Raw genomic sequence first — 17,849 nt, 5'->3', positions numbered from 1 at the left:
CCGCATAACTTTCCTTATATGGCGCTGTTCCTCGAAGGGCTGCTGGAGCGACGCGGACCGTTAACTTTACCGGCAAACTTCATTTATATCCTATCACAGTACACATTTACTTACAAAGATTAGATCAACACAGTTCGTTTAGAGAACCCTATTCCGAAAAAAGTAATCATAGAGTATTTTTAAAAATAAGATAGACAGTCGTAGTGGAAATTTTTATTGTTCCAAATAAGCTTTTATTCAGCTGACATTGTGTGTAATAATCACCAAGAGATGTTTAGATGCGTCCTACTGGTCAGAAAGGGACAACTTTTCCCTTCAATGAAGTATTCATAAGGTATATTAATACAAATAATTAGCAAAACATAATGGTATAACCAACTGACAGTAATAAACACGATAAAGGACCAATAAAGTATTTTATGTATACTTTCATCTTGTTACGTTTCTGAACCTTTGTGTTATGTGTGAGGAAATCTTTACTTAAAACCCATGAAAATCAGTAAATAAAAGGATATCTAGTAACTTTAAATGTATATTTTTATTCGGTCATTCACAGTTAAAGCATGGTCTTAAACATATGGTTCAGATTGCACTTGTCCTCTTAATATCCCCTACTGGTTTATTTTATATCTCTCAGCAGCTTATCCAAATCTCAAGTCAGTACTACAGGTATTTAGTACAGAATTACACAAAATTCAGTGACAAACCAAAAAATGTTACCTAGCGATTTGTTAAAAACACAAACTACAGGGATTTAACAGAACTAAAAACAAGAACTTAAATAAGATAGCATTAAAACATGGTTCGTTTTCAGTTTTACTTTAAATACATTCAGTACTGCGTGTCCACCTCTTTTCATTTATACGCTACCAGTATTTGATGCAGTTGCCCCACATTATAGTATATTTTAACTCCCCGAGTTTTATTCTTAAGGACTAGCCACCAGAATTACCGATATTGGCTCAAATAATATCAAATTTGTTTCAAAATTGTTTTCTTTAAATACTACCTTGATGAAACAATCTTGCCATAATTTAGTTAATATCAGGTATAAATTGAGGTGTTAAGGGGACATCCATGGGCGTATCTCTGGGGCTGTGGCGAATGTCAAAACAGAGTAGAGTATCCTGGGAGAGTTACCAGACAGTCATAGGGCAGTAACGTCACTGCCTAGTCACTGTGGAGCTTCAGACAGATACAGACACTCATCCACACAGACAACAAACAAAACGGGCCACTTTAAACACGTATAGTGCAGATTACAAAAAAAAAATCCTGTCTTAAGATGCATATATTGAGTGATTGGAGAAAGGCAAACATTCAGACCATAAGAGGCTGAAACCAATGGTAAAATTTAGTTTATGGCTTCCAGAATGACAAAGTATACAAAAGTCAAAAAAAAGTATCAAAAATACAGATCTGGAGAAAAGAAGTGTTACATAGCAGGAAGAGAACTGGCTGAGAAGTAGAGGCGTTTTCAGATGCGTGTTATTAGACCCTGATGTGACGTACTCCTGGTTCACCTGCCCCTTCTTTTTACCGGATTCCCGACCAGCTGTGCAGGTAGGAAGTCCAGCCAGACGCCCGGGATCCTGCTACTGACTCCTGATCACCTGTAACGATTAAACCACATTTGACCAGTTAGCTATAGACTCACACATGCAATAAAGACTCTCGTACTAGATAGTGTAGGACACTGTTTAGTGACTGAAACTGTGTTGTTCTGGCACAACTTATAAGGGTCCAAAGTGATAGTCCTCTAGAGCAAGGCTCTCCAACCTTATTTACAGTGAGAGCTACTTCTACAAAGAAAACAATCTGGGGAGGTATGTGACAGCGAGGGGACTGGTGGGAACAGTAAAAGTTGTTGGGGGGTGGGGGTTGTCGACAGTGAAAGTTGTCAATTGATACAACTGCTCTAGGGTAAAAAAAAAAAAGTGTATTACAATCACTGTCCCAATATAGGCAGTAGGACTGAAGGGTGAGTAAAGTGTGAGGCTCTCGTACAGGAGAGAAGGTAAGTATCGGCTCTAGGACAGGCTAGCATACCCAGGGCGATGGCCCCTAGCCTACTCTTCTCTTCGGGGCTCAGCTGCAGCATGGTGTGGATGACTGGAAGCAGGGCCTGCCTCTCACTCCCTGGCTTCAGGAAGATGAACTGCAGTAGCACATTCTTCAGGTATTCCAGGCTGGCCACTGACTTCTCACGCTCCTGGTTCCTCTCTAGCCTGCGCACCTCATTCTTCAGGAGCTGTGAGACACACGGGATGCGTCCATCACACGTCCATCATGAGCCCCTGCAGCAGCGGCAGCTCAGAGGACAGAGCGGCTGAGACAATCAGGCTCACTCACGGCGATCTGCTCCATGAGCACAGCGTTGGTGGCCTCAGTCTCGTGCAGCAGGCCGTTCACATGCTCCAGGCTGCGCGTGGCCGTGTTCAGCTTCTGGGTGAGCTCCTCTTTGCTGACCTCTGCTAACCAGATGAAGGGCTCTGCGCACACACAGCGAATCTTCACTACAATGTACTGCACTAAGTTGTTAATCATCTGTGGTGATTTAATGTTAGTCTGTGAAAATGAATAAGCATGTCTGTTATTAAAACATGATTGAAAGTCTCTCCGCCACAGCAGAGGAGAAGGCAGGATACTGACCCTGCTTGGGGTCTGGAGAAGTGAGCAGCTGGTCCAGTGACGGTAAAGGGGTGCTGGCTGAGGATGTAGACTCCGTCTCCGTGGTCTCCATCCCCTCTCCCTCCTCCCGTGCCATGGACTGCAGGTCCGACAGGCTCAGGTCTACAGCCTTCCTTTCCTGCAAGGCCTTCCTAGCCTGTGGCACTGACACTGCACCTAGGAAGGAGAAAAGAATAATAAACAGACAATTATATTTACTAAATTATTATTACTCAGCATTATTTAAGAAGTAAAACCATGAACACTTAAATCGTCCAATTTACAAGCATAGTGCCACCAGAGGGCACTATTGTGCAATTCATTTGTTTCAATACCCTAATGCTGCTGTATGTACCCGATACATATAATACTACTGTGTTCAAAGTAGCCATTGAACAACTACTAGATTAAGGATCAACTATAATGGTTGTTATTCAACCCTATCATACAAAGTTGGTAAGCTAAGCTATATAATATTTACCTAAAACATTTTTGTCCAGAATCATTTACCTCATTCTGCAGTCAGAAATTCACACTCAAAGTGAGGACCTTGCTCAAAGCACAGTAAAATGGATTCAAAGTGTGTGCCTTTGTGAAATGCCACTGACAAGGCCCTGCTCTTCACCATTCCGGACCCCAGTGTCCCGCAGCAGAACGCATGGGCAGCTGCTGTGGCTGGGTGGCCTGGAACCGATTGCCGGACAAGAGATTTGGAGATGGGTGAAGCTGTTCCCTCCACTTTTGCTGCACCCCCACCTCTTATTTATTCCATTCTGTGTCTTTCCCATTCTTTGAAAGGCACAAAACATAACTGGGATTTCTATGGGAAGTGGAAGGACTGCTAAGTACCGTGACGCTCTTATGCAGCTTAATAAATCAGAAGGTGGAGGGTGTAACACAGGGAGCAGGCAGACGCAATCTCGCTGCAATGGCGAGAGAGCGAGGGAGCTTGGCCCCGCTCCATGCTGGGATGGGCGGATGGGCGCGCACACGCACGCGCCGGTAGCAGCCGCAGCCCCTGCGTGTCTCCAGCGCCGCAGCAGCAGGTGGGCGGGTCCCCCAGGGGCCCCGCTAACGAGCTTCTGCTGGCGCGGAGATGAAGGCGGCGCCGGTCGCTGTAAACAACCCGCGCCGCTGGAGTGCGGTTCTAGAGAGGGACCCCTGGGAGGATTTACGGACGGGAGGCAGACGGGAAAATGCAGCCTGGGCCGCTGCACCCGCGAAGCGGGCTTCTCCCCGCACGCTGTGTCTCTGCTCACATGTGCCACTTCATTAGTCCTGGCAGACCTGGCAGAGCGCTGCCTTTGCTCAGCGCTGGACAAGACACTCTGTCCGGAGCAAATGTTCCTCTGGGTGGCGTGTTCAGTGATGAGAGCACTTAGTGTACATTGCTCATTCCCCCCGTGGAGCCCATGTCTAAAATAGCGAATATTTCTCATCCGTCTGTCATAGACTTACCCACCCACAACGCAACAAACATCAGGGTGCACTAACTCCTAGCAGTCCATTTCCCTGTGTGGGCAGCAGAGAGCAGTAGGCAGGGAAACGCCCTCCACCGCAGGGAACACACATTCTCACATATACACTGTGGGTAACTCAGACATGCCAAATTAACCCAAGCACACATGGACTGGCAGAAATGCCGCACGACACGGGGAGAACAAACATTGCAGAGTTGGCATTCAAACCCAAGATGGAGGATCTACCTTTACATCTACAGTATGTGTATGATGCAAGTCACGCACGTAAATGCTGGGCTTTCCCCTCCCCCTCTCTTACTGGTAATGCCAGGTTCCCGCTGCTGCTGGAACAGCTGACTCTCCAGTCTGGTAATCTGCTGCTGCAGGGTCTCCACGGTGCTGCGGTGCTCCTCCTGCAGGTGGCGTACCTGCTCCCGGAAGGTACTGCGCATGGAGTCTGCCTGGGCGGTCAGCTGGCTCACTGTCTGGGCGTGTTCCGTCTTCAGGGTCATGTGCTCCGACTGCAGGGAGAGGAGCCTGGGAAGGAGGGCGGGGTGGAGACCACCGCAGAGTGAGCGACTGAGTGCGGCTGGCATGACCGCCTGTGTTGAGCGGGCAGCAGGAACTCCCACACTAAGCTACATTTACACTACGGTGTCACGTCAGACCCTCAAACCTCCGTCGGTCCTCACCTCTCCCTGAGTTCAGCCTCCTTGGCCACACCCTCCTGCAGGATCTTGTTGTGTCTCTCTAGCAGTGTGTCGTGTTCGGCCTGCAGCTGCTGCAGGTCACAGCAGCTCTGCTGTAGGTTCTGCTGGGTGTCCTGCAGCCGAAGCTGCAGCTGCTCCAGCATGCTCTCCATGTACTCCCTGCGGCCCACGCAAACGGGAAGCGACATTAGCCTCAGGTGGTGTGCCCCCAGCCCCAACAAAATGTGCTTGTCAAAAGATGCTTGTACTAATATAAAGAGAAGTGAACCCCAAACCACACGCATATAATAATTTGAACATTAATTATCTTCAATTATCAGAATAAGGTCTTATGTACAGTTTTAGGAACACAGTCAGAGCGAGTTTAATTTCGACCTGAGCTGTGACTGATGGGGTGGGGGGTTGCCACATAGCACCCCAGTCCATAACGGCCCTAATGAGGTTCAGCCTCATTAACAGATCATTGACTTTCTGCATGAACAATCTGCACCCACTGCAGGTTCTCAGTGGGCATTCTGCACAGGCGCAGCTGTAATGTGGCCCACGGAGGGGGGGGTGCATCTTTCTCAGAAAACGGTAATTAAGGGATCAATGTGGATACACGAATGAAGCCAGCAGGCTCTGCGTGTGATGCCAGCGGGAAGCGTACAGAGGGCCGAGTTAATATTCAAAGTCAGGGCAGCACAGTGCAGACTCACACCCCAGGGCAGTGGCTGCGAGTGCAGTTTCCATAGTCCAAAGACTTGTGTTTAATGAACTGGCACCCACAACGTGTGACTGCGTGTCAGTGAGTGTGCCCACCCTGCATTGACTATTACGTAGTACTTTACTATTACCTGAGCATAAGGAGCTGGAGGGCTGAACTGGGGAAAAAATAAATCAACCCTGTATTTTGGGGTCCCCCATGTTTTTGTTGGCCCACAAAACCATCGGACCACCGGGAAAATGCCTGTTATGCCAGATGGCTAGTCCAGCCCTGGGGAGCTGTCAGGGAAACTCATTTCATCGCCTGAATCTACTCTTCTATGCTGTAATGTTGTGCAACTGATAAATAAAGTTTGATTTGATTTGATTTGATTTGATTTGATGGGCTGGCAGCCCATAAGGGGTGTCCCCTTCCAGGGACAGGGCGTGTGCATGCCATCATACCTTTCCTGCTTGGCCACCTCACTTTCATTACTTGTTGAGTTCCTGTTCTTCTGCTGCTTGAGGACGTTGTGGACGCGCACCTTGTAGCTCTCAAACTCCGACGTCATCGTGCTCAGCTCAGCCTGCCACAGACCGGAAAAGTTGTCTCTGACCAAAGAACGAGCTGTAACTGCAAAGCCTTGACATAATTCATGGTGCTAAATTTCAAAAGCTACAAAAGTCAACACAAGACACATGGTGGACAGAAGCAGAAAAACATCAAAATCGTTTAGTCGGGGAGTCAATCCATGACCAGCCATATGGCCTCAGAGGGGAGGAAACAAAAATGAAATTGTAAAAACATTTACAGATAATTTATATGGCACTAAGGTTCTGTTACCACCAACAGGGTCCTGAAATGGGTGGGGCAGGCACAGCACAGCGCACCTCTAGCATGACCTGTTAGTAGGTGTCAGTACCTTGGTTGTGCTGCACTCCTCTTGCAAGGTGCTCAGTCTGTGTTGGAAGGTGCTGGCCGCCCGCTGCTGCTGGTCTGTGACGGTCCTCAGCTGCTCCTGCAGCCGGTGCTTCTCTGCTGTCAAACTGCTGCACTGTATCTGCAACCAGGCATGCTGAAGTTAGCCCTCGGCCCCGTTAGCATCCACTATGCATTAACACTTAGCACCGCGTTTGCATTTGGTGCTATTAGCCTCGATGCTGCCTTAGGTGCCATTATACTTCATGCTGGATTAGAAATTAGCCCCCATTTTGTGTTAGCGGTTAGATCCATTAGCCTCCATGCTTTATTAGCACCCGGTGCCTTCAGCATCCACACTGCATCAACACCTGGCACTACAGCACATTACAGTGTCTATGACACTCATATTTTCTGAGACAGGAGCCTAATCCTAGTACATTGGCTAAAGGAGAATATCTCTGTACAACCTTGTAGTCCTCCAGTTGCTGCTGATGAGCCTCTAACTCCCCCTTCAGTGATGCCTGGACGGACATCTGATCCACCTCCTGCAAGGGAACATATTCGCATCACGCCTGCGAGGCTATGAGTCACGATCAGCTGAGGGGCCTCAGTGATCTGCAGTACTAACTTGTGAGGACTTACGTGTTTCTTGGCATCAGACAGTTCCTTCTTTGTTTTAACCAGGAGCTGCTTCATCTTGCATGTCTTTTCTTCACCCTGTTCCACACGTAACTTCAGAGACACTAGACAAGCAAAAGGACAAAAGGGAGATTCATGAAAAAGGAAGCCCACCGGCACCCTGGCCCCCTGTGTCACATGACCGCACCAATGTCTTCGGTGAGCCTATCCTCGGTCTTCTTCCGAGACTGTATCTCATCACCCAGCTCCTGGATGTGACCGTCTTTCTCAGACAGCTTCTGGTTCTGCTCCTTGACCAGCCGTTCATAGTGGGCCATCTCCATGTCCATGAGCGTGCTCTGCTGGGCATCCTGGCCAGGCACAGCAAAGAAAACCATACTCAAATTTGGTGGTTTACAGAGTTGTATTGCAGGCTCTCTTCCTACTCGCTACAGGAACTATAGCTCCAGGTCTAGCTTTAATCTGTACAAAAATCTGCTGCAAAGACACTGTGCTAGACAGGCAGTGTTTTTGCTTTCTTTTGCTTTCTTCGATTTACTGAATCATCATACTGTACTGCACTGTACTCTGTCTGGTGACAATTTCTCATAAGGGGTTAATGAAGTTAACTAACCTACCTACCTACCTACTCTAGTAACCCAACCCAGGAACCAAGGAACACCTGACGCAGAGGGCTACACAGAGTTATGGTGATGTTTCTAGTCATGGTATGGTTTGTTTTCAAGCTCTCCGAGATCCAGTACCAGAAGATGTGTTTCCTGTTCTACTTATGGGTGGACAAGGACCAAAAGCAGCCCGGGTGCAGGTCGGTACATACCTTCCTGAGCTGCTCCACCTCCTGGGCTGCCTGCTGAAGCTGTTGCTTCTGTCGCTGCAGCTGAGCCGTCAAGTCCTCAGCCTCCTTCACGATGGCTGACTGCTCCTGATCAGACCATGGAAACACACATAGCAAGGAGCATTTCAGACCTGCTCTTCATGATGGGACTGTCATCCCATTATAACCTCCTGAGACCCAAGAAAAAAAGTGTCCTTCAATTGTAGGTTATTTGTCTTTGGACAAATTTTTTCAAATTTATTTTTATTTTTAATTTCGCAGCATGTCCTCTATAGTGAACAACAGGAATAAATATGTTTCCTAACATCAGTGAAAAACTAAATGCAAAAATACAATGTCCACTACAATGGACATAAATGAATAGGTCGGGTCTCAGGAGGATAATGAAGGACACCCAACCACTGCAGTAACTTCCTTGATATGCCCCACAGTATGGGAAGGGATGCTATGAGCCCCCCCCCCCCTGCCCATGTCCATGAACCCCATACCTTCGCTTTTTGTTCTCTTAAAAGCCTTTCTGCCTCCAGGTCCTTTTCCAGAGTACATTTCAGCTTATGCATCTCCAAAGCCTGAGCCTCCAGCTGCTTGACATTGCTTTGCAGGGTTTCCAAGTGTGCCATCATGCCATCCCTCTCAGAGGTTGACTGCTCATGCTGGTAAAAAAATGGCAGGATAAGTCAGTGTCCTGATGTGGGGGGGTTGCATTCTACCAAGCATGCCTTTCTCTTCTCATATTGTAGCACTCTCTAACGAGTCTTTTAGGTTCCCCAAGGGCCTTGATTCAGAGCCAGTACCTGAATGCTCTACCTGTGCCACACTATAAGGGGCCTCCAGGGAAACAAATAAATTCCAGCTGTTCCGCCCCTTGGTTCCTGATGTCCCATCTGACGTGCAGTACATTCCACCATGTTAACCTGTCAACTCCCTATTATTACATCACTCTGAAGTTGGACTTTGTGTACAGTTTCCAGATAAATGTGACAGAAATTAAGCAAAATAAACAATAAAACCCTAATGGATCCCTGGATCGTTGACTCCAGAAGCCATCTGTGATTTCTCTCACGATTATGACCAGTGCGGCAGCGTTTATTCACAGCAAATGTTTCCCTTAGAATAACAACTGCCAGTTCAAGCAAACCTGCTCCAGGCAACGAAAGGCACACCGAGCAAAGAGGCTCAGTCATACCACCTCAGTCACCTGCAAAAGGGCAGCCTGCAAACGTTTGTTCAGATCCCCAATCTGCCGCTCTGTCTCTTCCACTTTCTCCCTCGCTTGCTCTAGCTCCTCCGTCTGTCGGTCATACTCCACCAAAAGGTTCTGCAATTCAGACAACACTTAGATTAGCACTGCATTCTAATAGGCACCACATTAGACCTGTTTCCCCAGACAAGAGTGCCATTTTCAGCAGGCAAAACAAGACATGGGCATTCAACCAAACAGTTCAAGCCAACGCCCTTCATCAAAAAAAGTGAACCAATGCATGATTCTCCAAGAATACATTTCAGCAAAACATAACTAAGGAAAGACAATACAAAACCACAGAATTCCTGGTAACACATTACTTTGACAGAAATACCATTAACCAGACATTCAAATATAGTCCTTATTCCTTGATTTGTCACTACAGAAGAGGAAGGGCTGGACCTGTGAGTTCAGGGATACCTTGTAGCCCTCTGCACCCTGCAGGACATCCTTTACTGAGTTAGACATTCTGTCACGCTCCTCCTTCAGGTTCTCCACCTCCTCTCTCAGATTAAAGACCTAAGATTAGGGGAAACAGGCTGTTAAGTCTGGAAATGTCACAGGATGATACCCACGGCTGCCAGGGCTCCAAAAAGACACAGGCTGCATACCTCTTTTCTGCTGCTATCCAGCTCCTTCCTGGCTTTCACTGCCACAGCTTTTATCTTGTTCATCTTCTCTTCTTTTTCTGTATTTTCTTTTTGGAGGTCGGCTGCATGATTTTTAAATAAATGGATTAGTGGAGAAAGTGTCTAACTAAACATTAAGGGGAGTAAATACTACTATAGCGGCTAGTTCTGGATGTTCCTCTCAAAAATCCATCCATGCTCCATAGCCACTTGTCCTATGCAGTTTTGCAGGGTCCAGAGACTATCCCGGAAGCTATGGGTGCAAGGCAGGGGATAACCCAGGATGGGGAGCCAACCCATTGTAGGGTGCAAGGCAGGGGATAACCCAGGATGGGGAGCCAACCCATCGTAGGGTGCAAGGCAGGGGATAACCCAGGATGGGGAGCCAACCCATTGTAGGGTGCAAGGCAGGGGATAACCCAGGATGGGAAGCCAACCCATTGTAGGGTGCAAGGCAGGGGATAACCCAGGATGGGGAGCCAACCCATTGTAGGGTGCAAGGCAGGGGATAACCCAGGATGGGGAGCCAACCCATTGTAGGGTGCAAGGCAGGGGATATCCCAGGATGGGGAGCCAACCCATTGTAGGGTGCAAGGCAGGGGATAACCCAGGATGGGGAGCCAACCCATTGTAGGGTGCAAGGCAGGGGATATCCCAGGATGGGGAGCCAACCCATTGTAGGGTGCAAGGCAGGGGATATCCCAGGATGGGGAGCCATTGTAGGGCGCGCACACACACACACACACAAACATACACACCATTAACATCTACGGGCAGCTTAGCATCTCTAATTCACCATGGGGCCACCATGCCACTCCTGACAATGCAATATTAATTTGTAAACAATTTATTATACCATACATATTGGTCTGACTAATTGGGAAGCTCAGTGACCTAATACATTACCAATCTTTGCTGAAAGCTCAGTAACCATGTTATCTTCGGACTGGTCAGAATCGTTCTGAGACTCCTAAAAAGGAAGAGGAATGAGTAACCCTAAATGAGTAACCCTAAAGTAATCGCTAAGTCATATGTTAACTAATGTGTGAATTAGCCCATTGATTCCTTCACCTATGTTAATCTTTTATTTATTTCTTGTTGTCTGTAAGCAGACAGATAAATCCAGAACACGAAGAACGAGTTCACAGTCAAGGTCGATATGTGCGCAAGCACAGACGATGGTTAAAACATCAGCTATAAGCAAGGCTGACATCAGTGGGCTCCACTACACTCATACTGGGGGGATGAATGGCAAAGAGAAGCGGCAGTAAGGAAGCCCAGCTAAATAACCAGCTGCTCTTTGCTAAAGTATCTATCAGAGCAGTAATGCTCTGCTTTCAGACTAAATGCCAGAAGGTCCATTGCTAAGGTCTTTTTTGAGGACTTCATAGTTTCTAGAAGTTCCAGTTGAGACTCAGAACTTCATTCTTAGATTCTAAAACTTACTGAGGAGCCCGTAAACATACAATGCAAATCTATCTGGAGAGAGCCAACTAACCTTAGGAACTTTCATCTCTTTCTGTAATTGCAACAGCAGGGATTCCTTCTCAGCCAGCAGCCGCTGCATATCCTCCTTCTCACGTGCACTTTCGTCAAACAGCTTCTCGGCTTTGCCCGACTCGTTTTCCATGCCTTGCAGCTTCTCTGCCGCATCTGCAAGCTGCGCGAGTAACTCCTGGTTTTCAGCCTTGGCCTTCATGTTCACAGCTTTCATGTCAGCCAAGTCTCTCTTCAAGGCCTCTGTGTCAGCAATCTGTTCATCCAAGTTGGCCTTTAGCAGGCTCTTCTCCCGGTTCAGGTCTTCCAAACGGGCCAGGAACTCTTCCTCTCGCTGCATATTCTCCTCCCTCATAGTCTCAGCCTCCTGCTCCAGCTGGGCCACCCTCTCACTACTCTGCTGCAGCAGGTCATGCCTCACCTGGGCCAAAACACTGTCTACCAGGGTCGGAATATCTTCTGCTGCCCTCTCAACTTCTTCTTCATTGCTCTGGTCCAGAAAAGCTAAAATGTGGCTCCATGCACGGGAGATTTGGACCTGCTGTGCCACCACCTCTCGCTTCAACATATCTCGCTCCTCTGACAGGATACGCAACTGTTCCTCCAGATCTCTTCTTTCCTCATCATATGCTGTGGCATTCACACACTGTGCCCTGCTGGCTTCCTGCAAGGCACTCTCACTTTCCTTCAGCCTGGCCAACTCTTCGGCTAGAACCTGGAGGTTAGAGGTCCGCTGTTCGTTCTCCAACACGGCTTGTGCAAGTTCCCCCTGCAGAGTGCCCAGCTCATGGCCCATGCTCTCCTTCTCTGCTCGGGTGCATGTTAAGGTGGTTGTCAACTCTTCACATTTCTGCTTCATATCTTTGTTACAAAGGGAGAGGTTGTAAAGACTCATATCCAGTTCAACAGCTTTAGCATGCTCTATATCATACTCATTTTTCACTCTTTCCATTTCTGCCTGGATGTTGTTCTTGGCAGAAGACAGTGCATCGAGGGTCTCTTCCAGCTCCAGGATTGTGCCCTCTTTCTGGTGAAGAATGGAGAGGATGTCCTTGTTATTCTGCTGCAGATTAGCCAAAGAAACCCCCAGATCTTCTGCAGCTTTGGCTTCCTCTTTGCAACTGTCTAGTGTGAGCTTCAGGGTGTTTAATTGCTCCTGCAGGAGGTCCTTCTCCTTGTAGGCAGACCTCAGCTTCTGCTGCAGCTGGTCAATACCCGAAGCTCCTTGCTCCTTCATCGCATTGTACTGCTTGATAAAGTTACCAGTCCGGTCTCCCAACTCCAACTCCAGGTTTCTCAGGATGTCTTTAGTTTTTTCATATTCTTCAATTGCTGAATTCCTTTCCAATAATAGCTGATCACATCTACTTCTTAGCTCTTGAAGCTCATGATTGCTTTTCTCCTTTTCCTTCTCAACCTCGGAAAAAAAGTTTTTATTAAGGTCAGCCATATCGTTCTTATGGATCTCCTTCAAGGCTTCCAGCTCCTGCTCATGTTGAGACCATACTGCTTCCAGGTTTTCCTCTGAACCGTTACTCACCATCTTCTCATCTTCCTTACACATCTGCAGTTCATTAATCTTAAATTCAAGGTCTTCCCTCTCATGCTGGAATTCATCTTTTATTTGGTGTATTTGAGACTCTAGTTCAGTCTTCACATTGCTAAGGTAAGTAAGTTCCTCCTGAAGCATGGTGTTCTGAGACTGGAGGTCTTCAAATGCCAACCTCAACCGCATCACCTCATCCTGCATGTCATCAGAAGCTGAAGCTGCAGAGATCTCGGAATACCCAGAACAGTCTCTGGTCCTGCTAGGCTCTTCTTCCTCCTCTTGAACATCATGAAGAAAGGTCTCCTTGAGGGCCAGCTGTTCAGTAAGCTCATCTTGCAGAAGCAGGAGTCGCTCCTTTTCCATCTCAAAATCTGCCACTGTAAGCTCCAGCTGCTCAGTCGTATCCCTCACCTCTTGCTCATGGGCCATTTTCATTGTCTTGATTTCCTCCTGTAGAACTTCTAGCTCCCTATGGGATTCAGACAGCAGGACTCGATGGTCTTCTTTCAATCTCTCCATCTCTGCATTCTTCTCCATATTAACTATCTCCAGCTTCTTCAACTCCTCACTCTGTTCTTTTACCATTTTCTCATTTTGTCTCTGCAAAGCTTCCACCTCCTCCTTGTGCTTCACATTAGAGGCACCCATTGCCTTTTGCAAATCCTCAGTTTTTCTCACATGCTCCCTGTTTGCATGGTCCAGCAGTTCCTGAAGACTTTTCAGCTTCTCTAGAGCATGCTAATGTGAATAAAAGAAACATATTATTGATACATACTATATCTATGTGAATTGCAGTCATATAAGCATTTTTTTCCAGCAAGGTTATAAAGTTTTTCACTAGACCTGTCACCATGCCAATGTCTGCACTAAAATGTTATCTTCACTGTTTACCTGTTCCCTTTCCTTGACCATTTCATTTTCCTTGCGCAGAAGCACCAGATTCTGTTGGATTTCTGCTTTCTCCACCAAGACGTCATCCATTCTCTCCGTCAGTTCCTGGTTTCATAAAGATATTCAAAACTAAATGTGTCACAATGCAGTGATCCTCATAATTCATCTCATTCAATAATCCTACATACTGCTGTTGTATCTACTGCTTTAAAATGATAAATTCCATACACAGCTGAGTCAGACTCAAATCATCATGGGTTACAGAGTGTGCTGGTTTTTGTTACAGCACATACTTCAGTTTATCACAAACTACCTGCAAAAATCTGCAATACTTGTCCAGATGGCTAACCAAGTAAGAGTTTACCTTTAAAAGATGTGTCTGAAGCAATATCCTGAGCCCGTAAATGAAACATGGTGTACATTTACCAGTTTAAGCCTGGGAGCGAGACATGTGGAGCAGTCATGCAGGAAGACACACAAACCTGGATGACAGAGTCACCAGTGACGCCTCTGGGATTCTCTCTCAGGGTCTCTACCTCCTTCTCCAGATCTGGTTGATTCAAGATAAGCATGAATGGTGAATTAAAATGTAATTATTAACGAAAACACAAGTATGGAAAGTAATATGTGTATGGTTATTAAACTTGAAATCAAACTCCCTTGTATAAAAACTGACATCTTATATTCTTTATTAATTTACCTGAACATTTTGACTTCACCTTCTGCAGGAGAGCCATTTGCTTTTTTGCATATTTAATCAGGTCATCTTTTGACAATGTATCCAGCTGAAAAAAAGGAAGAGAGATTATTAAAAACAGTCATGTAAGAACCAGGAGGAACACCTGAAGGTAAATTGGATCTAATGCACTTAAGCATCCTTTCACAGTAGAGATGAAAAATGTATTACAAACACAGGAAGACTTGCTTCCAGCAAACAGATCCAGGTGACACAGGGATGACAGGAAGAGCAGAGAACTTTATTTGGTTAAGGGAGTGGGGAAGGGTTTAACAGAATGGTGGGAGGAACAAACAGCCATCTTAGCCTTAGCACTAGGGAAAGACACAAAAACAAAATGGGTGCTGGGTTTTAGAAGAGACTATGATGGTGTGCAGTTGGACATGTGGCCTGGGGCCAAAAGACAAAAAGTCTTCAACAGAATTCTAAGTGTGGGAAGAGATACATACAATACAATGTCAATGTGCCACATATTTAAAAACCATCCATAAGAGTAACTGCTTTTTCAGCACAATACCTTGGACTTCCCAGTCCCTGGAATAGCAGGTGAAATGACAGACTCCTGCAAATTCTCCTGCTTGTGGGAAAAAATAGATTGCAGTCCACAGTTATTCATAAGTAACCTGAGAGCCACTTGTTAGGACGCTGGGTTTAGTTAACTACCCAGACTGTCACAAAACAAGCATTTCAATATCTGCTATACAGATCAAATAAACATGTACATTACATAGAGTGTTTTCATTATAACTTATAGACAGGATTTTCTATATGATCACACACATAATTACGGGACTCGCACTACGTGAGGCTGTTGGGTATGTGTAAGATACCAAAAGGACTATTCTAATTAGTAAAATGTGTCAAGCTATCCCAAACCTTTTATTGTCTTAACGAAATACAAATGGTTAGTTTTTGCACAGCAAGAGCAGGTACCCCAAAAGGATCTCGCTGCATCCTGGATGGCCTATTACGGTAGACACACGGAAGTCTACCTGCTAGCGAAGTAGCCGCCTAGCTAACCAGCGAAAAAAACAGATATACAAGCTTACCTCCATTTTTGCCACGGACACTGCGTCACAGTTTGGTCGGTTATGCTGTCAGTAGCTATACTATAAAATAAATAGGTAACTTAGCACCACGACCAGCACATATCGCTCGGTCCAGCAGTTAGCCGTGCGCCTCAAGGTCCCATTGTTTGTTTCCGCCTTCGTATTCAATGTCAACATTGACGAAGCGCCCAGTGATTGGATGAGGAGGGAATGGGGCGGGGTCGAGGTTAAAAGAGATCCGCGTCGGAGCGTAGAATGGGATATGGAAGAGATCGATGGATTCAGCAACTCAAAAGGGCAGTCGGCGCTGGCATGGTTTAAGTTACTGTATAGATCTTGTATTGTTTAATATTGAGCATCGTTGAGATTAACTAAAATGCTAAATAAAAATGTATATTTTGCATTTTTAAGTTAGGTTTAGTAACTAGATATTTAATTGAAAAGTTTTGATAATTGTACAAGTGTGATCAGCATATTTTGCTCCGTCTCTTTCCTTTCTACTGACAAATCTGCTTCACTGATGGCTCTTGCTTTCAATTGACAGTTAAGCAGGGTAATAGATTGTTATTTTATTTTGAAACTGAGTTAAATATTTTGTATAATGTACACTCATTAGCTATGTATCTTATCCTTACCCATTCATTAATCTATCTTCATAATCACAGATGTACCACAGCGTAACGATTAACTTACCTCAGGAAATACAGGGACCCCCACAAACACAGGGAGAAAATGCAAACTCCAAATGTACAGCCAGGGGCAGTACAGTATGACTAATTAAGTGCCTTGTGTTTGATCCTCCTCACATTTCTGTATATCACACACACTTTTTAAATGAGTTTATCGTGCTGCTGCTGCAGTGGATTATTGGAAAATTCCTCAGTGGTCTTCAGAAAGATCGGGTGAGAGATGCATGCACTCGCTTTATAATGATCTTATAATGAGAGAGAAGCATTCTAACACAGCAAGGGTACTGCTGCAAATCACCTTGGGATTTTTTCTGTGAAATCATATTAATTAGAGCATCTGATAAGCCACTTCTTATAAACCTCTAGAGGCAGATGGGGAAAATGGCGTGTGAAGAACCAAGGAGTCCATTTATTTCAGTGTTTGTAATTTTTATAGCCGACTTAGCAGTATTGCTGCCTGTGCTTACGGCATAACACGCACCCAGTGGATGCAGCAGAGAGATGTGTGGAAAACCAGTAGTCTGTAGCACAGTGATTAAGGCATCGGAGCAGTGACTGAATATTGTTTCTCAATCCAGTCCTCAGGGATCCCTAGACAGTCCACATTTTTGCTCCCTCATAGGTCCCAGCGCACCTGAACCAACCAATCAGGCAGCCAAGAACACAGAATACCTGATACAGGTGTGTTAGAAGCTGGAAGGGGAAAAAACTGTGGACTTTCTGGGGTCCCTGAGAACTGGGTTGGTAAACACTGGCCTAGAGGAAGGAAGCTACTTTATCTACCTGTTTAACATTTAGAAGGCCATCTTGGCCAAATCACAGTTCTCAGGGAACAGTTTTCCAGACTGGACTACCAAGAGCAACTAACCAAAAATGTGATTTAGCACAGAAGGACACGATGGCTATAAGCCGTAGATGTGAGTGTGGGGAAGGGGTGGATGGGGCCCATGTGCCTGTCCACCCTGTCTGATCATACAGAGAATATTGAGTGTTTCTGTTTTGACATCAGTAGGAGGGGCTGACAGATCCTCCTCAGCGGCTCCTCCTCTGACATTCCTGAGTCAGCCCGTCGCGCTTGGCTGCCTTGATACAAAGACCGTGGCTCATCCATTCAGTCAACTACTGCGGCAACCCACATGCCCAGGTCAAAAACAGCCGTCCATCAGGAGGAGCATCTTCACTCCCCCCCAATGGGCCCTGGGCATTCCGAAGGCCTCCCCCATCAGAGCGATCACTCAGAGAGTCGCTTTCATATGATGCAATTGACGTGAAGCCGCATTAAAATGTAGCAAATGGCTCCTGCGTGTCAATCACTTTGGAGGGTGGGAGCCTGACTGCTGGGCTAGGGGAGGGGGGAGCTGTTCAATCTGCGTGCCTTTTCATAACCTCATTTACCTCTCTGTCACTTTAAATGCTGTCAGGGAAATGCGGCAGTATCCCTGTGTGCAGACCTTCCACAAAAGCTATTTGAATAGCAATTCTGCTGGGTGGGTCGCCAGAGGCCCTAGCTGGAACAAAGCTGCAGCTTTTAATTCTCTGGCCATAATAATGCACAGCTGACAGTATGAAAAGCCAGAGCTGGACCCATGACATTTATATAATAATATGCCTGTTTCTCAGATCTGCTCCAGCCCCACCAGCTGATT

At 46.2% G+C, this 17,849-nt stretch overlaps 1 protein-coding gene across 3 annotated transcripts; it reads right to left on the bottom strand.

Moving 5' to 3' along the window:
- Positions 1–519: 519 nt before the first annotated feature.
- Positions 520–15,669, bottom strand: LOC111846860 (GRIP and coiled-coil domain-containing protein 2). 3 transcript variants are annotated; one of them, XM_023817540.2, is made up of 23 exons: positions 15,515–15,669; positions 14,983–15,042; positions 14,430–14,514; positions 14,212–14,279; positions 13,730–13,834; positions 11,291–13,576; positions 10,699–10,762; positions 9,775–9,875; positions 9,566–9,682; positions 9,119–9,238; positions 8,409–8,573; positions 7,903–8,007; positions 7,273–7,435; positions 7,089–7,189; positions 6,914–6,991; positions 6,448–6,585; positions 5,990–6,111; positions 4,823–4,999; positions 4,450–4,667; positions 2,653–2,847; positions 2,353–2,492; positions 2,050–2,251; positions 520–1,613 (listed from the first exon to the last, which is right to left on the bottom strand). In XM_023817540.2, the coding sequence occupies exons 1-23, from the start codon at positions 15,518–15,520 to the stop codon at positions 1,537–1,539; spliced, it is 4,893 nt and encodes a 1,630-aa protein (XP_023673308.2). In that variant the 5' UTR covers positions 15,521–15,669; the 3' UTR covers positions 520–1,536. The 3 variants fall into 3 exon arrangements, with proteins under 3 accessions (XP_023673308.2, XP_023673310.2, XP_023673309.2); XM_023817542.2 differs by having other exon boundaries at positions 9,584–9,682; XM_023817541.2 differs by having other exon boundaries at positions 14,983–15,039.
- Positions 15,670–17,849: the final 2,180 nt, after the last annotated feature.

Source organism: Paramormyrops kingsleyae, chromosome 1 (genome assembly GCF_048594095.1).
Source record: "Paramormyrops kingsleyae isolate MSU_618 chromosome 1, PKINGS_0.4, whole genome shotgun sequence".
Lineage (NCBI taxonomy): Eukaryota > Metazoa > Chordata > Actinopteri > Osteoglossiformes > Mormyridae > Paramormyrops > Paramormyrops kingsleyae.
The sequence above is the reverse complement of the archived record's forward strand: the minus strand, read 5'-3'. Positions and strand labels throughout refer to the sequence as shown.